The sequence below is a fragment of the Microcaecilia unicolor genome, chromosome 3 (assembly GCF_901765095.1).
Source record: "Microcaecilia unicolor chromosome 3, aMicUni1.1, whole genome shotgun sequence".
Taxonomy (NCBI): Eukaryota; Metazoa; Chordata; class Amphibia; order Gymnophiona; family Siphonopidae; genus Microcaecilia; species Microcaecilia unicolor.
The window spans coordinates 232,219,336-232,240,645 of NC_044033.1; the positions used below are offsets into that span (position 1 = coordinate 232,219,336).

The window sequence follows — 21,310 nt, forward strand, 5'->3', positions numbered from 1 at the left end:
CAAATAAATATTAGCATAGCCTAGCATATAACAAGCAGTCTTAGGGGATTTTAGTTTATATATTCCTATTCCATTAGCAACTTAATAAATAAATCACCAGTAATAAGATGCAGTCAGCAGTCCAGCAGTGAGATGGGGCTTATCCAGCCTTTTGCACCGAGTGTCACACGTTTATCTCTCAGTTGGTCAGTCATGTGTGTACTTGGTAAAAGAGTTCCTTGCACTCAGGGAAGGTCAGATCTCTGGAGGCTAGAGTAGCAGACTTGGAGGAAATGAAGCAGACAGGTTTATAAAGCAGTCCTACAGGGAAATAGTAGACAAGTCCCACCTCCAGTCAGGCAACCTCTGTGCTGCCATGGAGGAGAAAGGTCACCCAAAGGGAAAGCATCACTATGGAGAGGCAAAAAGTGGTCCTGTAGCCAAGATCTGTCCTCCAGAGGATGCAATATCCTCTCACACTGAAAACATGCCTGCCTGGTTCAAAGGTGGCAGACCTCACAAGTCACCTACATAATATTTTACAGTGCTGGGGGAAGAGTCTGCTGTCTTGGTACATGTGGGTACCAATGACATAGGAAAATGTGGGAGAGAGGTTCTGGAAGCTAAGTTTAGGCTCTTAGGTAGAAAGGTGAAATCCAGAGCTCCCAGGGTAGCATTTCCAGAAGTTCTCCCTGTTCCACATGCAGGATCCAAGAGACGGGCAGAGTATGGATGAGATGATGATACAGGGAAGAGGGTTTTATATTTGTAAGGAATTGGGCAACATTATGGGGAAGTGGGAGGCTACTCTGGAAAGATGGGCTCCACAACCATAGTAGAACCAGGCTGCTGGCATCAACATTTAAAAAGGAGATAGAGAATTTTTTAAACTAGAAACTAGTGGAAGGCCGACAGTTGCTCAAAAGCACATAGTTCATAACAAGGTATGTTTGAAGCTTACCACCAAAACAAGGAAGATAGGGCATCTTAATAGTGAGGTTGCAATAAAGATCACAGTAGACCAGGTAGGTGTCTTTAAATAAAGAACAGACAGATTTTAAAGACTGAAAATTATCACGGTCAACTGTTGAGTAAGTTATAAATAGAAATAGCATTGTCTGAAATGTCTACATGCAAACACCAGAAGCCTACGAAATAAGATGGGAGAATTATAATATATTGCACTAAATGAAAAGGTAGGTATAATAGGCATCTCTGAGACCTGGTAGAAGGAAGATAACTAATGGGACACTGTCATACCAGGGTACAAATTATATCAGTGATAGGGTGGACTGAATTAATGGAGGGATAGAATTAAATGTCAAATAGACTAAAAATTCTGCAGGACACAACACACACCTTGGAATCTCTAAGGACAGAAATTCTATGTGTAAAGGGGGACAGGATAGTGACAGTAGTGCACTATTGTCCACCTGGCCAGGATGAACAGACAGCTGCAGAAATTAAGGAGGCTAAGAAAACTGGGTAACACAATAATAATGGGTTATTTAAATTGCCCCAGTACTGACTGGATAAATGTAAAATCAGGGCATATTAAGGAGGTAAAAGTTCCTAGATGAAATCTACGGAGCAGCTGGTTCAGGAACCAACAAGAGGGGGAAACCATTATAGACCTAGTCCTTAGAGAAGCAAATGATCTGGTGCAGGAGGTAATGGTGCTGGGCCACTTGTTAATAGTGATCATAACATGATCAGATTTGATATACTATCTGGTGTAAGCACACACAGGAAATCCAATACATTAGCATTTAATTTTCCAAAAAGGAGACTATGATAAAATGAGGAGAATGGTTAAAAAAAAAGAATGCTGCAAAGGTCAAAAAATTAAATCAGGGTGGATGATATTCAAAAATACCATACTGGAAGCCCAGACCAGATATATTCCACGCATTAAAAAAGGTGGAATGAAGGCCAAATGGTTAAAAAGTGAGGTGAAAGAAGCTATTAGAGCCAAAACATGATCCTCAGAATCAGCCTTCAGGGGTCAGTGCTGGGGTCAACTCTGTTTAATATATTTGTGAAAGACAATGCTGAAGGATTAGAAGGAAAACTTTGCCTTTTTGGGGATGACATGAAGATAGCCAACAGAGTGAATAACTTGAAGAAGTACAAACCATGAAAAGGCATCTCTAAACGTTAGAAAAATGGTTGAGGGTCTGGCAGTTAAAATTTAATATTAAGAAGTGCAGAATACAAAAGAAATGTACCAGTTAGGAGGGGAGAGAAATTGGTATGCTCGGCTCAGGAGAAGGACCTTGGGGTGATGGAGTCTGAAAGATCTCAAGGTGACAAAAACAGTGCGACAAGGCGGTGACCGCGGCCAGAAGGATGCTAGCCTGCATAAAGAAGTATAACCAGCACAAGCAAGGAGGTGTTGATCCCCTGTACAAGTCATTGGTGAAGTTGCACTTGGGGTACTGGAAAAGGCAACTAAAATGATAGTACTACTACTACTACTTAGCATTTCTATAGCGCTGCCAGGGTTATGCAGCGCTGTACAAGTTTAACATGGGGAAGGATAGTCCCTGCTCAAGAGAGCTTACAATCTAAGGGTTACAAACTATGTAGTCAGTGTAGGTAACTTACAACTTATGTAGTCAGTGGAGGTAGCTTACAATCTAGAGGTTACAAACTCTGTAGTCAGTGTAGGTAACATGAATGGGAAAGGTGGTTAGGCGCCAAAAGCAAGGGAGAGGAGATGGGCTTTGAGTAAGGACTTGAAGATAGGCAGGGAGGGCACATGGCGTATGGGCTCGGGAAGTCTGTTCCAGGAATAAGGTGATGCGAGGCAGAAGGGGCGGAGTCTGGAGTTAGCGGTGGTAGAGAAGGGTACAGATAGGAGTGATTTGTCCTGAGAGCGGAGGTTACGGGTGGGAACATACGGGGAGAGGAGGGTAGAGAGGTAATGGGGGGCTGCAGATTGAGTGCACTTGAAGGTCAATAGGAGAAGCTTGAACTGTATACGGTAGCGGATCGGGAGCCAGTGAAGCGACTTGAGGAGAGGGGTGATATGAGAGTATCGGTTCACGCGGTAGATAAGACGTGCGGCGGAATTTTGGACAGATTGAAGGGGGGATAGACGGCTAAGCGGGAGGCCAGCGAGAAGAAGGTTGCAATAGTCAAGACGAGAGGTAACGAGCGAGTGGACGAGGGTTCGGGTGGTCTGTTCAGAGAGGAATGGACGAATTTTGCTAATATTATAGAGGAAGAAGCGACAGGTCTTAGCTGTCTGCTGAATATGGGCAGAGAAGGAGAGGGAGGAGTAGAAGATGACTCCGAGATTGCGGGCTGAAGAGACGGGGAGGATGAGGGCGTTGTCAACAGAGACAGAAAGTGGGGGAAGAGGAGAAGAGGGTTTGGGTGGAAAGACAAGGAGCTCAGTCTTTGCCATGTTCAGTTTCAGATGCCGGTTGGACATCCAGACAGCGATGTCTGAGAGGCAGGCCGAAACTTTGGCCTGGGTTTCGACTGTGATGTCGGGAGTGGAGAGATAAAGCTGGGTGTCATCAGCATAGGGGGTTTATGTAGCAAGACGTATGTGAAGAGACATACTGACCTAAACATGTATAACCCTGGAAGAAAGTAGAAACAGGGGTGATATGATACAGACGTTCAATTATTTGAAAGGTATTAATCTGCAAACAAATATTTTCCAGAGACAGGAAGGTGGTAGAACCAGAGGGCATGAATTGAGGTTGAAAGGGTGTTGACTCAGGAATGATGTCAGGAAGTATTTTTTCACTGAGAAGGTAGTAGATACCTGGAATGCCCTCCAGTGAGACATAGTAGAGATGAAAACAGTAACAGAATTCGAAAATGCATGGGACAAACACAAAGGAATCCTGTTTAGAAGGACTGGATCCACAGAAGCATGGCAGAGATTTGATAGGAAAACTTGTGCTGGGCAGACTTCTACAGTGTGTGCCCTGATCGAGGTTGAATAGATTTGGATGGGCTGGAGTGGAGCTACCATTACAGTCAGGAAGGTAGGCCAGAGCAGGTCAATGGCCTGGACAGACAATTAAGAAGAACCTAACAGAGGGATTATGCAGACCTGTCACATACTTTAAATATGATGAGGGCTAGAAATATTATAAACAAATAAATACTTCAATAGCATATGCCAGTGAGTGGAAGACATTTGAAGGTTGGCATGCAGAGAGGGTGGCTAACTTCTTGGTGTTTCTTTAGTTGGGTCTATAGAAAGGACTGGCTCTTTGTTCCCTAAAAGTTCAGGTGGCTACCTTGATGTTTCAGGGGCTATCTGCAGCATTTGTCTTTAGCGGCGCACCCAGACTGCATTAGTTTTTTGAAAGGGTCGCCTTTGGTCTCCCAACTGTCTGGAGTGGAATCTCAACTTGGTCCTTAAGGCTCTCCAGAAAGCCTGGTTTGAGCCTCTGAAGATTTTCTCCATTTAATAAAAGTCTATGGACTTTTCCTTTAGGAAGCCGCCCAAACCTTTTTTAAACTCTGCTAAGCTAACCGCCTTTACCACATTCTCTGGCAACGAATTCCAGAGTTTAATTACACATTGAGTGAAGAAAAATTGTCTCCAATTCGTTTTAAATTTACTACATTGTAGCTTCATCGCATGCCCCCTAGTCCTAGTATTTTTGGAAAGAGTAATCAAACTATTCACGTCTACCCGTTCCACTCCACTTATTATTTTATAGACCTCTATCATATCTCCCCCTAAGCCATCTTTTCTCCAAGCTGAAGAGCCCTAGCCGCTTTAGCCTTTCCTCATAGGGAAGTCATCCCATCCCCTTTATCATTTTCGTCACCCTTCTCTGCACCTTTTCTAATTCCACTATATCTTTTTTGAGATGCGGCGACCAGAATTGAATACAATATTCGAGGTGTGGTCGCACCATGGAGCGATACAAAGGCATTATAACCAGTGGCGTAGCTAAGTGGGGCCATGGGGGCCTGGGCCCCCGTAGATTTGGTCCTGGACCCCCTGCCAACGACCCTTTTGACCCCCTCTACTGCCACCAACCTGCCATCACCGTCGCCTGCCTTTGCTGCTGGGGGACCCAACCCCCGCCAGTCAAGGTCCTATTCTTCTCGCAAAAGGCTTCGTTCTGCGAGTCTGACGTCCTACACGTACAACGTGCAGGACGTCAGAAACAGAAGGAAGCCTTTTGCGAGAAGAAGAGGACCTCGGCTGGCGGGGGTTGGGATTCCTCCGCCAGGAAAGGTAGGCAACAGTGGGTTGGCGGGGTCGAGAGGGTCGTCGGCCGGGGGGGGTGGCAAAGTTGGTGGCGGCGGCAGGGGGGCTAAAATGTGCCCCCTCACTTCGGGCTCTACACCCCCCCTCCCGTCGAAGTCTGGCTACGCCCCTGATTATAAACATCCTAATTTTGTTTTCCATTCCTTTCCTAATAATACCTAACATTCTATTTGCTTTCTTAGCCGCAGCACCACACTGAGCAGAAGGTTTCAACGTAGCATCAACAACGACACCTAGATCCCTTTCTTGGTCCGTGACTCCTAACGTGGAACCTTGCATGACATAGCTATAATTCAGGTTCCTCTTTCTCACATGCATCACTTTGTACTTGCTCACATTAAATGTTATCTGCCATTTAGACGCCCAGTCTCGTAAGGTCCTCTTGTAATTTTTCACAATCCTCCCGCAATTTAACGATTTTGAATAACTTTGTAGTGGCTTGTAGTGGCTCATACAGAGGCCGTCTTTGGAGCTTTGGTTCTGCAAGCAGCACCAACAGCCTTCCCTTTCTAGGGATTGCTTTTGGACATCCCACTAACGATGACAATATATGCCATCATCATGTCCACATTTTGCACAACCTGCAGGTCTATTATTCCATATTTTATGGGCCCAACAAAGGCTCATATAAAAACAATGAACAACTTTATAATGAAATTCTTTGAACAGTACACATTCTGTCAAATCCAACGTTCCCTATACGCCTTCTTGAAATTCTCCAGAAGAATATTCAGTTACTAAATCACGTGCCCACTTCTGAATTTTATGCTGAATTTTGAAAGGAGTCAATTTGGCAATTATCCATATATGCTACATAATATGCACTTACAAGGCCTTTTTCAACTGTCTCTTGAGGCCAATACTATTGAAAAGCTGTATTAGTCCATACTGTGGTATGATTAAGTACCAGACTGCCAATATAGTGGGAAATCTGGAGATATAAGGAATGGATCCGTTACACAAAGGCTTTCAATGTTTCAAAAGATAATATTTGTGCATTTCCATCTTGACACAAATGTTCTACAGTTTTACTTCTCTTCCCATAATCAAAAGCCTAACTCACTTAATCCCAGTAGAAAATCCCTATTGCCCAATATGAGTAAAAAAGGAGAGCATGCAAAGGATAATTCAAATCATTTCCTACTTAATGTCCACACCCATCTCACTGAGGTAAGAAATGGATTAGGTCATAATTTTAAAGCTGAAATATATTTTGCATGAAGTACATAAGTGAAGCTATAAGGGTGTAACATTTGGGATTTCAGAACAAAGTAACAACATTTAAATCATGCCCAAAACCCAGTCCCGTATGGGTTTCATTAAACTAGCTATATTATAGATTTTAATATCTGGAAGACCCAAGCCTCCCTTCCGTTTAGGTACCTTTTAAGAGTGTTTTTCCCCTCCATAGAAACTTGACTAGTAGCTTATTCCAAAGTCTCAGATTTTTATTATAAATTTTAATAGGCAGATGTTGCAAAATATACAGTCATTTAGGTAAAAATATCATTTTAAACTAATTGGATTCTACCCATAAGTGACAGAGGGATATATTTCCAGTGAATCAATGATGTTTTCATTCCCTCTAACAATGGTTTAATATTTAAGTTATACAATCAGTTAAGTTGCCTAGAGATAATGATTCCCAGATATTTGAATTACCCTTTGCCCACTGGAAAGGAAACGGGCCTGGCCACTGACCCTCTTTTTCATCTTATAGTCTTAACATCATAGATTTAACAATACTGACCTGTAGACCAGTAAATTGACTAAAATTATAGAAATGATCAAATACCCAGGGAGGGAGAGTGCAGTCAGGATGTCTCAAGAAAAGAAAGAGGCCATCCATAAATAATGTTTTGATTTCATAATTACCTATTTGAATGCCTTTAATATCAGGAAGCTGACGCAACTTCTGAACTAACGGTTCCATACACAGGAAAAACAGAAGGGGATAAGGGGCACCCTCGGTGTATAACATGCTCAATTGGGAGAGGAGTAGACAAAATTCCATTGACCAGCATTTGCGCTCGTGGACCCAAGTACAGCAGCTGTGTCCATTTTAAAATATTCCCTATAATACTGCCCACAAACAGGGCCACACTACACTATCAAATCCTTCTTGATATCTAGGCTTACCAACGCTGCATCAGTTTTGTTGCGCTGCATTTCAACAATAGCTACATCTGCGCTCCTAACATTAGACCTACTATTTCTACCTATTTGTTGAGGATCCACTAAATTGAGTACTATTTGAGGTAGTTTAGTTGTTATAATTTTTGCGTATATTTTGAGATCTGTATTTATAAATTAAATGGGGCGGTAGGGGCAGGGGAGTACTGGGCAGAATTACAAAATTTTCTATTAAGTTAGCCAGTTGGTCAGTAAAATTAGCTGGGTGGTGCACCCACTGAAAAGGTCCTAGTGAGAACACTTGTGATAAATGTAGGGGGATAGCTATAGGACCTGCCCTGACATGTCCTGACCACCAGGGGGAATTTTCCCAGAGAAGCTCAAGAAAGTAGCATAGAAGACGCCACTAGAAGCCGATTACACGCTAAAGTGACCTGATTAGATGAGGAAAGGCCACTAGAGGGCGCTCAGGCGTTGGAACAGCCTGTATTGTCCTGTACAAGCCACGGGAGGGAGGCCTACCTCAGTGATAACCCAACCCCAGGATACCTGGGGGGGGGGGGGGAGACATTATCTTTTACTAAGTGAGAAGGGGAGGGCCTGTAGCAGTAGGAAGGAGCTATGTCCCTTTAGGAGGGCCACCCCTGGAGAAGGTTCTGGACTTCTCCAGAACCTGGGGGAGGAGCCCCGGAAGGGTGGGGTTGGTAACGAGCAACTTCATTAAACAATCGGCACTTCCCCAGGAGGGAAAAGGAACCATACAGCTGAAAGGAAGGATGCCGAGCAACTGGTGAACGTACTCCTAGGAAATGGACCAAGGCGGGCTGAAAACCCTGGGGATCAGACCCCAAAGAAAAGGTCCATAAGTATGGTACTAACCTGAATACCAGAATAATGTGGAAAATATTAACCATGGAATCTTTGTTGTAGCTGACAATGTGAAGTGAACATTGTACCAGACTGAACTCAGTAATATTTGAACAGCCAGGGGTGGAGGACAGGACTGTAAAGTTAGAGTGAATTTAAGAGCTCTGCCCAAGGGGAGGTGGCTGTTCTAAACTGAGACCCAGGTTCCCCATAAAAAAGGCTCAACTGAAGAGTGTTTTGATGAACTGTTTATGAATAATTCCCTGCGTGATTAATGAATGCTCAGGGAAGTGGATTTGCATAAGAAGCAGCCAATTTGCATATTCGGTGAAGCCTGCTACTCTAATGTTGTATTCCCCAGAATGGTGCCCAGAAAAGGTGTACAACCTGTTCCCGAAGGGAAACCTATAAAAAAGGGGAATCTAGAATGGCTGATAATTGAGGAGCAGTCACCCTAAGTGAAAAGAGGACCCCGATCCCCTAGACTGAAGGTAAAAGCAGCTACAGTTATTAGCTGTTTCTGTAATCTTTCTTAAGAACACAGCTTTCGGGATGCTTCTGTGAACATCCTCATTGAGTCCTGAGGCTCTGAATGAGGAAGGAAGCAGAAGGAGTGCAATTTGGGGTTGTTTTTTTTTTTTTAAGAGAGAAGGAACGTCACACTGCATAGGTCAAAATTTCCTCCACTAGTCAACAGGATGTAGGAAAAGGCAAAAAGAATGGGCACAAACTCAGATTGACTGTACCCCCTGCAACACGAAGCACAGACCTCTCAGCTCCCCTGCCTCCCAAGCTTAGCAGACGTTTGTGCTTTCCTGGCTGAAGTGCAAGAGCTGGAGACTTGGCTTGCAAGACGCTTGTTCTTCCGGTACGCTGACTTGACCCTTCAGTGCTGCAGGCTCTCCCCTGCTACCTTGATTTATCCCCATCACTAAAGATCTGCAATATCTTCAGCACTTTACAACCCTCCCTCCTGCCCCTAAGCTCTCACCTGATAGTTGGACTTGCCCTCCTTGGACACAAAATCTTCGTAATTGACAATGGTAGCAAGGCGCAAAGCTGCCTCGTCCAGACGATCAATGGACCGGAGGTAATCAATGTACTCTTCAGCACTCTCAGGGCTTAGCTGGTCAGGAGGAAACAGAGAAGTCAATAACGATATTCTGCCTTCCCCTACCTCTTTCCTAACCATCCACGCATCCCAACTACATTAGCTAAGGAATATGCAAAGCATCATGACCTAAATAACACATATTCCAGATTATGGCTCTTAAGGTTGCCTGATGCTGTTTCTCTGTTACAATCCAATACCAGAGTTCTAGTAGCTTTATCAATCTCAAAGAAAAACTAGATTCTCTGTAGGCTGAAAAATGTATTATATGAGTTTAATGACCATAGAGGCCCCTTATTCACATGTCTGATTAGAACTTTCAACTTTGACTGACCCATCAGGATCCAACTGCCCAAACTGATCTCTGCTTCAGCCCCAGGCTGCACTACAAAGAACCCCTCTTTGCTTGTTTATTTAGGGTTTATTTTAATAAACTTTTTTTGCCTAGACAAACAAGAGGAATAAAGTGACTCTAATTAAAATCCAATTTTGGTTCTGCAGCGAACCTAGGAGGGAGTGGGGGGGGGATTAGATCTAATATTTCCCCCACCCTACCCTCGCTTTAGGCAGGGACCTGGGCCAGCAAACCCAGCGAGCTGGAGCCTGTTGGCTGAAGCTAAAGGAGGAGACAGAAAAGAGTTCTCCAAGCTCAATTTGGGCAAGTGTCATGCTCCAAGCTCCAGAACAATGGCCCCAGCTGTGGACTGAACCCCAGATGGTTTGGCCTACCTCACCTAATTCTCACTACACCAGTCTGAACTCATTATCTGCTAGAGGTAGAAAAATACTGAAGGATTCAGCATGCACCACCCCTTAAAAGCAATGTCATCAATAGAACACAGTTCAGTTTATCTGCTGGTACAGGGATACAACCCATTTGTCTGGGCTAGTCTAGTAGGACAATAAGGAAAACTTATTATAGGCCTTAAGGCAATTTTTGGAAATAGGGCCAATTTGGATTTGCTATGACAATGGGTAAAGATATATAATCCAGACTTTTTTGTTTCTTTATTACTTTTTAATTTATTTTTACTTTATATTTATTAGAAATGTTTTCACAAAAACAAACAACATTTCTTGTTACAATAGAAAAATTAGTATGCATAAGAAAATTTTTTTTTACAATATTAAGAAAATATGCCATTAGTCCTCAAATCTGTGGGGAGGTAGAGTTAAAGATATCAAGGGAAATATAATAAGGACAACAATAATAAAAGAAATGTATGGCACTCAACCAGCAAATCAAATTCTACAAATTAGCCATTGCCATCCCCATTTGGAGTTCTACAAATTAGCCATTGCCATCCCTAACAAAACAAAAAGAAAACTTGTTACCTTTGAAATTATCCAAACAAATCTCCGCGTTTGAACACAAGTCTCAACTTACTCCTGTCCTCGCCATTTATATCAACACCAGGTTTGTGGAGAACAAGGCTCTCTTACTCAGGGATCTGCTAGAATCTTCAGATCTGTTTATTTCTGAAACATGGCTCACAGAAGCTGATAGTCCGATATTGCCTCACATCTAGCCACCCGGTTATGTATTCTTCACACTCCAAGATGGGGTAATAAAGGCGGCGGACTTGCTCTTATATTTAAAGAGTTTTTTCCACTTGTCTTTAGTTAGTTCTGGGGTTTTCTCTGAACTGGAATACATGCTGTGCAAATTCTGCGATGAATCAAAAGAGGCAAATCAATTCACCCTACTCCTCATTTACCGTCCTCCAGGAGCTTGGTCCAAGGCAGAAACTCTACTTGTAGAAACTACTTCCTCTGCCATGTCCCAGTTTTCTAGGATTACCTTCCAGGGAGATTTAAACCTACACTTGGAAAATGATGCAGACAACATGTCCACAACTTCAAATCATTCCTGAAAGACTGCGAACTAAATGAATTCTATGAGGGTGCAACTCATGAAATAAGGCCATACATTAGACTTAATGTATTTATTTATTGTATCCCACATTTTCCCACCTATTTGCAGGCTCAATGTGGATTACAGAGTCCTGTTATGGCTTTGCCATTCCAGGATATCAGATACAATTAGAGATGTGATAAAATTGAATAAGGGAAAGAAGAGAAGATTTAGGCGGATAGGTATAGAAAGTAGACTTTCATAACTGGGTGGGTTGGCGTGGTGATTTAGTAGGGTTGTGGGTTTTCTTTGTAAGCCTTGTTGAAGAGATGTGTCTTCAGTGATTTGCGAAAGTTGGTTATTTCGTCAATAGTTTTCAAGGTAGTAGGTAGTGCATTCCACAACTGCATGCTCATGTAAGAGAAGATAGTTGCATGTATCAGCTTGTATTTTAGTCCTTTATAGCTGGGAAAGTGTAGATTCAGAAATTTGCGGGAAGATCTTTTGGCATTTCTAGGAGGCAGGTCCACGAGGTTTAGCATATAGGTTGGGGCGTCTGCATGGATGATTTTGTGAACAATCGTGCAGATCTTGAACATGATGCGTTCCTTAAGTGGGAGCCAGTGAAGTTTCTCTCTTAGGGGTTTTGCACTTTCATATTTAGTTTTTCCAAATATGAGTCTGGCGGCGGTATTTTGTGCTGTTTGGAGTTTTTTGATATTCTGTTCTTTGCATCCAGCGTACAGTGCATTGCACTAGTCCAGATGACTCAGTACCATTTATTGTACCAGGGTACGGAAGATGTATATCGGGAAGAAAGGTTTTACTCTTTTGAGTTTCCACATGGAGTGGAACATCTTTTTCGTCGTATTTTTCATGTGGGCATTGAGTGTGAGGTTACGGTCAATGGTAACTCCGAGAATGTTTAGATTTTGTGAGATGGGAAGAGAACAGTATGGTGTGGTTATGGTGGTGAAGTTGTTTGTGTTATGTTGTGAGGTGAGTACAAGACATTGTGTTTTTTCTGCATTAAGTTTTAGCTGGAATACATCCACCGAAGAGTGCATGATTTGGAGGCTTTGGTTGATCTCGTTGGTGATTTCATTTAGATCGTGCTTAAACGGGATATAAATTGTGACATTGTCTGCATATATGTATGGGTTGAGGTTTTGATTTGCTAGTAATTTGGCTAACGGTATCATCATTAGGTTAAAGAGGGTTGGTGAGAGGGGGGATCCTTGGGGGACTCCACATTCAGGTATCCATGGGGCTGATATGTCCGTGTTCGTTGTTACTTGGTATGATCTTGTGGTCAGGAATCCTCTGAACCATTTGAGCACTGTACCTCCTATTCCAAAGTATTCTAGTATATGTAGTAGAATTCCATGACTGACCATGTCAAAGGCACTGGACATGTCGAATTGTAGGAGGAGTATGTTGTTACCAGTTGCAATTGCTTGTTTGAATGAGTTCATTGCAGACACTAGCACAGTTTCGGTGCTGTGATTCGATTGAAATCCTGATTGGGACTCGTGTAGAATTGAGTGTTTATCTAGGTGTTCAGTGAGTTGTTTCGTCACTATGCCCTCCATGAGTTTGGTTATGAGCGGGATAGATGCTACTGGGCGATAGTTGGTTAGGTCCATTGTGTTTTTCTTAGCATCTTTCGGTAGAGGCGTAAGTAAGATGTTTCCTTTATCCTATCCTAATAGCTTAATCAGTTCATTCAAATGGAAGCCAGTACCATAGTCTGACCACTTCCAACTAGATTTCACAATTGATATCTGTAAGCTTAACCAGGCACAAGTCCCCCAAACTCATCTCCACCAGAGGTAAAATCAATGAGGTTACCTTCTGGTCTGAGCTAACAGATTCCCTCACTACCTCATCTCCTACACATGGTTTGATCAAATCCCAATGAGATACCAAGGTGAAAGCCATACTAGACAAAAATTGCTCCATTTACCACTAAAAAGGTCAAGACGTCCAGAAATTCACCATGGCTTACAGAAGAACTATCCATCCTAAAAAGGAAATGTTAACACCTTGAAAAGCAATGGAGAAAGAAGGTATTACTGATAAATCCAAATGGAAGTCAGCCTTCTGACACTACAAAAAGAAGGTATCTGATTCAAAACGTCAGTACTATAGCAGCCTAACAAGTCAAGATGATCTTAACAACAAAAAAATTTTCTCCTTAGTTAAAACACTAGCTTCCACTAATGATGATGAGCATTCACAGAAAACTTGTCCCACCGCCCAAGACCTAGCTGATTTTGCCAATAAGATCCTCCAAATTAGGTCTGATCTAAAGCTACTCCAACAGATGAAAACAGTCCAGCCTGTACTTCAGCTTCAATCGCCGCAGATCCTACGATCCAAGGTCTCAAAACTGACCAAAACTGGGAATCTTTTCAACCACTAACAGTTGAGGATGTAAGATCACTGCTGTTGAAATGCTCCCAAGCCAATTGCTCCCTGGATCAATGTCCAAAATACCTACTTAAATCCATCCATATGGAAGCAGTAAACTGGTTACTCGATCTCAGTGAGCTGTTAAAAAAACTGTCTCTCTTCCTCCTGATATGGACAAAATTGTTCTCACGCCGCTGTTGAAGGGATCTGGGCTAGATGTAACATCGCCTGCACACTATCATCCAGTGGCAAGTATACTCATTTTTACCAAAGTATTAGAAACCTACATTAGTAAACAACTCTCTTTATAGCTGGAAAAATTTTTCTACATTACACTGCTCACAATTTGGCTTCAAATCTTCAAATAGTACGGGAACATTGCTGCTAGGTCTAACTACATATGTCAAAACAACACCTATGCAAAAGCGACCAAGTAATTCTTCTCCAATTCAATATATCAGCGGCGTTCGATGCGGTTGACCACACATTGCTACTCGAATGCCTGGATAACAGGGACTGTGATCAAATGGTTCACTACTACTACTATTTAGCATGTCTATAGCGCTACAAGGCGTACGCAGCGCTGCACAAACATAGAAGAAAGACAGTCCCTGCTCAAAGAGCTTACAATCTAATAGATAAAGAGGTTCAATTCATTCCTTCCAAATTGAAGCTATTCTGTCAAGCAAAACAACCAACTTTCCAACTACTGGTCCTGCAGGGATCTCCCCTCTCACCTATCCAGTTCAATCTCTTTATGTCATCCCTTGCCTCTATGCACCTGGGTCTTAATGAACTACTATTATCTTACACGGACAACATCCTGCTTGTCTTACCAGTGACAGCATCAAACAAAGATACAACTCAGTCTGTAGCAAATGGCATGACTGCAGTTAGCACCTGGGCTCTGACCAATAAACTGAAATAGAATGTGCAAAAAACCAAGGTCCTGTGGTTCTATCGGGGCATTGAGGTCCCATCATCAATATCTTTGTCCAATGGTCAACGTTTTACAGTCAAGTCTGAAACCAGAGTACTAGGGGTCTTCCTTGATTCTTCACTCACCTTCTCTTCCCATATTAACCAGCTATGAAAGAAAACACTATTCAAAATGAGACAGCCACATCTAAGTCAGATCATTCTTCGACCAAAAAGCCTTTACACTACTAGTCCAAATGTTAATCCTACCTCACTTGGATTACTGTAATGTTCTATTTCTTGGTATTAAGCACAAAAAACTGCAAATCATACAGAATACAGCTGCTAGACTAACATACTGATTGAATAGATATACTAGTGTTTCAACTAATCTTACACTGAACTAGCTTCCCATAGCAGAAAGACTCAGGTTCAAAGCTGCTTGTTTAGTTTTTCAAATCTTACAGGGTTTCACCTCTGAACTGCTGACTAAGACAGCTTCACTACGTTAGGTCCTGTCTAACAGACTGAAAGAACTGATGCTAGTGTCACTGTTTCAAAAGACAATTCGAAATCAGAAGATTTTCAGCTCTCTATTGTCTGTACTTGGAGTTAAAATATGGAATTCACTACCTATTGCCGTCAGAACAGAAAACAGCTACCTTAGCTTCAGGAAGAGGCTAAAAACCTCTCTCTTCCCAAAAACTGCTTCATAACAATCCTTTGGCTTCTACCTCCTAGTATCATCTGTTATCCTTTCCTATAATGTTTTTGGTCTCAAGCATTACACCAATGGTCTCTAACTGTTCTCATACCACACACTAACATTATCGGCTTTTGTCTCACCTATAATGTACACCACACTGAACCCTGGAAAGGGGATATTAGCGGTATACAAGAATTAATTTGATTTGATGTTTAAGTAGCTGGAATTAAGGACTTTATTGAATCAAGAAAATTCCTCAGTTGATTGGAGACATAAAAAAAATATAGTTACTCCCCAAGTACTTAATAAGGCATTTACAAGGAAATCTAAAGAAAAAAAAAAAAAAAAAAAGACGCTGAAGCTACATGCTTCAGTATGCATAGCAAGGAAAAGTTTACATCGCTCATGCGTTTTTTTTGCCAAATCAGTTAATATCCAAATCTTATGTCCCAGAAATAAAGTTTGAATATTGTAAAAATAAAGATGTAAGATCATGTTCAGGTCTTGTTTAAACACCAATGTCACCAACAGAGTAGCCTTTCCCAAAATAGGAGAATCAGAAGGTTCCAAAAGAGTTGCTGAATTTGTCAGATCTTGTTCAAACACCAATGTCACCAACAGAGTAGCCTTTCCAAAAATAAGAGAATCAGAAGGTTCCAAAAGAGTTGCTGAATTCGATTCCAAAGGAGCTAACAGTTTCATTCCTTCACTTTGACAACCAGAACAAGAGCCAGATGGAAAATAAAAAGCCCTTGCTATTGGATGCACCATTTAAGAATTTCAATCAAGATATTTTTTTAAATAAATACATAGTTTAATTAAGTCCAAAGGCAATATGTCCTATTTTTGGAAAGTCCAATATCCTAAGATTCAGTTGTCTAGCATAATTCTTCAAATATTCAATTCTTTTATTGGATACAGTTTTATCCTTAACAAATGTATCATTCAAGTTCTTAAACTGAAAATAGACTCTCAGAATTTGACACTATTCAAGTTTCAATATCCTGCATTTTACTCTGCCAAGTCCCTTAATAAAGCTTCCAGATCAACTGAGCAAGCAGATATCGAGGTATCTATTCTTACTGGGACATTCCAGAGACACTGCAGAGTAAACAGAGGAAGCTAAGCAGAAGGGGTGATGGTTCTGATGGAGTTACAACTGCCACCAAGGTACCTCCGGGTCTTAGGTTAAGTTCCCTCCTGTACCAGAATCACTTCAATGGAGCTTCTCTCCTGCTCCATGGTTGCTCCTGGCACTGCCTCTTAATTTCACCAAACTACTATCAGGCAGCACCTCCACTGTTCTTTCCAATGGCCTAGCGGGCTGAGAAGCCACTAATGACTGTTGGTAGGGGCTGACAGAAACCTCACTTCCCAAGCAGGCTGACTCTCCCTGAATCATAGATGCAGTGGGAGGATCTGGCACCTCTATACTGCAAAGGAGTCAAGCGTCATAGTAACATAGTAAATGATGGCAGATAAAGACCTGTATGGTCCATCCAGTCTGCCCAACAAGATAAACTCATTTTACATGGTATGTGATACTTTATATGTATACCCAAGTTTGATTTGTCCTTGCCTTTCTCAGGGCACAGACCGTAGAAGTCTGCCCAGTACTGTTCTTGTACTAAGTTCTGAAGCTAAGCCCCTTAAATTTACACTTCAGCCCATCCCTTATCTATTCAGTCACAATCAGGGCGAAGACCATAGAAGTTTGCCCAGCTCCCGTTTTGTTTCCAATTACAGGCGTTGCCACCCAATCTCCGCTAAGATTCCACGGAACCATTCCTTCTAAACAAGATTCCTTTGTGTTTATCCCACGCATGTTTGAATTCCATTACCATTTTCATCTCCACTACCTCCCACGTGAGGGCATTCCACATATCCACCAACCTCTCTGTGAAAAAATACTTCCTGACATTAGTCCTGAGTCTGCCCCCCTTCAACCTCAATTCATGTCCTCTAGTTCTACCACCTTCCCGTCTCTGGAAAAGGTTTGTTTGTGGATTATTACCTTTCAAATATCTGAATGTCTGTATCATATCACCCCTGTTTCTCCTTTCCTCCAAGGTATACATGTTCAAGTCAGCAAGTCTCTCCTCGTACGGTTTGCAACGCAAACCCCATACCATTTCCGTACCTTTTCTTTGCACCGCTTCCAGTCTTTTTACATCTTTAGCAAGATACGGCCTCCAAAACTGAACACAATACTCCAAGTGGGGCCTCACCAACGACTTGTAGAGGGGCATCAACATCTCCTTTCTTCTGCTGGTTATGCCCCTCTCTACGCAGCCTAACATCCTTCTGGCCACGGCTGTCGCCTTGTCGCATTGTTTCTTCACCTTGAGATCCTCCGACACCAACACCCCAAGGTCTCTCTCCTGAGTCCAGCTTACTAATCTCTCCCCTCCTATCCGGTATCTCTCTTTTGGGTTTCTGCACCCCAAGTGCATTACTCTACACTTTTTGGCATTAAATTTTAACTTTCATATGCATATACAGTTGAAACCGTTGTACATCACTAATAACTTTTTTAAAAATTTTTAAATTGCTGTGAATCACTCGTGAATAATAAATTACAGCATGTAACTATTGAAATAGTGGGTGCTCAGTAAAAACATGTCGCTGTGGCTGGACTAGTGAGAAACAACATGAATCATCAGCATCATTGCACCTCTGCCCTCCCTACCATCACCTTAACAATATATACTGTTGAAATACATGTTAATCTTTCTTGTATTCTGCCAGTGTGGCTGTCTTGTGGATTAAGGAGCCATTGTTGGTGAGTATTTGACTCTCGTTTCCAGGATCTTTTTAATAGTTTTGTAGGATAGTCCCGTGCCCTAAACCTGTTGTACATATGCTTAGCTTCCAATTTGAAGTTGTCTGTCGTGCCACACAACTTTCTGATACGCATTTAAATGCCAAGGTGTAAACAATTCCCTTTCCCATCACGTAGAAGTAAACTGCTCAGCACCAAACAACCAATCCCTAAGATGTCGCAAAAGACAAGCCTGATTATAGCGCCTAAGGCAAGGTAAACCTAAACTTCCTTGTGGCCAGGAATCATAGAGATATTCTAGATGCATTTCCTGTTTCCTCTCCCCCCCCCCCCCCCCCAAAAAAAAAAAAAAAAAAAAATTTTCCTACACATCCTATTTAACCGTTGGAGATCTTTCCGCAAAAGGCACAATGGTAAAACCTGCAAAACTTAGAGCCAGCGAGGAAAAATAATAATATTAAAGAGATTTATCCTGCCCATTAGAGATAAAGGTAAATGGCTCCATTTTTCGAAATGAAGCTTGGTGTGTCTCTTAACAACCTATCAATGTACAAACGATATAATCTCGAAGCTTCCATAGCCAACAACACCCCCAGATATTGAAAAGATTGACCAGCCCATTTCAACGGATAACGTTCCTGCCAAACCCCACCATGACCCCCCTGCCCTCTGCAGCGCCTCCGATTTGTCAAGATTTAGCTTAAAGCCTGAAAACTCCCCAAATTCAGTCATGCATTCTAACAAAGCCCCTATGGATACTTGGGGGGTTAATCGCATGAACCACAAATCATCGGCAAATGATGCTATTTTAGAAGTATCTGTACCTAATTTAAATCTTTGTATGCCTGGATTCCTCTGAATGTCACGTAGGAGGAGATCCTGAGTAAGGACAAACAAAAGTGGCGAGAGGGGGCAACCCTGTCTAGTAGGCAATTTGGTGGTCTTTGACGCCAATGCAGGGTGTAACCGAAAGTCAGAGGTTACAAGGGGCCATCTGTGTTGGTAAAAATTCCGCCTCCTCCTAATCGGTAAGCCTGAAAAAGGCGAATTCTACCCTATTTTGGCATATCTGAGGCTGATGTGGCAGGCTTCTTCTACTGGCTTGTGACTGTCAACAACTGTACTCATCAATCAAGAGCCATGGAGCTATCATGACTAGAAGGACATGACTGATAAGTCACATATAAGACTGTGCAGGGACTCAGCGAGTTAGTTCCATCTCCAACCACCAAATCTGCTCTACCTTGCTTCCAGTTCCAATTTTGTCTAATAATTTTTCAATTAATTATTCTCATTATAACTATCTTCATTTAAAGTAGCTTGTGTCAAAGTTAAAAGGAATGAACCATTCTATTATGAGATAACCACACATTAATTTACTACTGCTGAAAGACATGAAGGGGAGCAAGACATCATTCATAATTACAGGCTGTATTTACAATGAGTAGCAGCAATGGTTTGTTTTCCAGGTGCTGACGGAATCAACATCTCCCTGGGTGTGCTACTCCCTACCATCACTTGTTGACCAAAGGGCTACGGGAGAGAACCCACCAGAGGAATGGTCCACCATTTGAGATTCATCAATGTGGCCCTCGGGCAAAATAACTTGCCTATCCCTGTATCACACATCCATTCTCAGCTTCTTTGTAATTCTGAAAATATTTTCTTTTCATGCTGCCCTGTTGTGTTCTTACAAATAAATACCTATATGTATTAAGCCAACTCTCAGTTTACTGCTCTTATCTCCCCATCAGCAATTCTTGCCCCTCCATTTCCCTTCCTTACTCAGCAGTTCTTATGTTTATGTATACTCCCACTTTCTCCTGTTGGATGTCCTCTTACCTTCAAGTACCTCCTGTAGACCCGCACAGCAGTCTCTGGCAATGGGTAGAGACGCACAAATTTTAAGTAGAGTGGCCAGATGCGATGGTGCTGTGTGATGGGGAGGGCTCGAAGTGCCCGGTCAAACATCCGACGAGTACGTGTGATCTTACTTTGATCCATAAGGAACCGACAGTAATCCAGCCAGATCCGGGGCATCTGCAAAGGGAGCACAACAATACAATGAGCATAAGTACTGCAGAATGATACAGCCACATCAAAACAGTGTGCAAAATAAGACAGATGTATAATCCCTTAATCCCCACCCAACCAACTTTCATACTGGCTGCAAAGCAATGCCCCTAGGAGAGACAGAAGTTTGAATTCATCATAATCCACCTCCTGAGCAGTCACATAATGGTTTGTTTGAATTTGGTTCACACCTTTTTTAGTTATAGCTCCGACCCTGAAAACCCTTCCCCAAGACCCAATCCTTCAGATCTTAGGTCAGTGTAACATTACTCTTCATACTAATGGTTACAATACACTGTCCAGTCACCCAGAGAAACTCTCATGCAACCTTTGTCAAAATCATGATCTATAAAAACTTCTGTGTAAAACTGCAACTCCCTACCCCACCTCTACTGAGTATCAGTATGACTGACTTCCACTCCCTGACTCTGGAGTACCTTGTGCATGAACACCAATGCCCTCTCATGGCAGTTGTTCACTTCTTCATAGCCTGGATCTGTGATGCACCTGACTTTCACTTGTTTCCGACGCTGCTTCAGATAATTATACCATAGCTTGTAGCTGAAAAACAGTATGAGAAATGCTAATTAATTTAAACCACAGGGTCCAGTACAGAAATGAGCTAAAGATACCAATATCATTTCTCATACGGCTCCATCAGTTCTGCAATGCAGCAGTGACCTGGTAGCTTATGCCTGTAGTATTCACAGTACTCTGCCGCTAACCCCCAACCCCAGTTGAAAAGCAGTAGCACCACCTCTTAGAAACAGCTTGACAACCTCTGGCACAACAGCATTCTGTGAGTTCGTTTTACAAGACCACAGGACCAGTTTCCTAAAATGGGATTATGCCTCAAAATATTGAAAATTAAAGCCAGGAATTTGAAAGTTATGGAAATGCCAATTGCCACAAGTATATTTTACCCACTACATTAAACAAGATTATTTCCTCTAGGGGGAGGTAGTGGCACATGGTCTGCACTGCTGGTGCTCCACGAACACACAAACGTACATATAAGCATATATATCCATCTAATCATGTGAGTTACTGCAAGGGCGAGAAGCAAGGGGTGCCACCTCCCAACCCGAGTGTTCTCTACGCCTTACCGATTCCTGGGTTCTTTCCCCCCCCCCCCCCCCCCCAAAAAAAAAAAATTCTTTCCCCCAACCCCAATGTTCTCCTCTTCCTTCCCTCAATCCTTGTATTTTTCTGCTCAC

General features: G+C 42.3%; 1 protein-coding gene across 1 annotated transcript in view; it reads right to left on the bottom strand.

The window, feature by feature from the left end:
- Positions 1–21,310, bottom strand: part of XAB2 (XPA binding protein 2) — a 148,665-nt gene that overhangs the window by 117,538 nt on the left and 9,817 nt on the right. Inside the window, 3 exon segments of the mRNA XM_030197558.1 lie at positions 9,225–9,359; positions 19,863–20,060; positions 20,531–20,654. Of these exon segments, the coding sequence (XP_030053418.1) occupies positions 9,225–9,359; positions 19,863–20,060; positions 20,531–20,654 (457 nt within the window).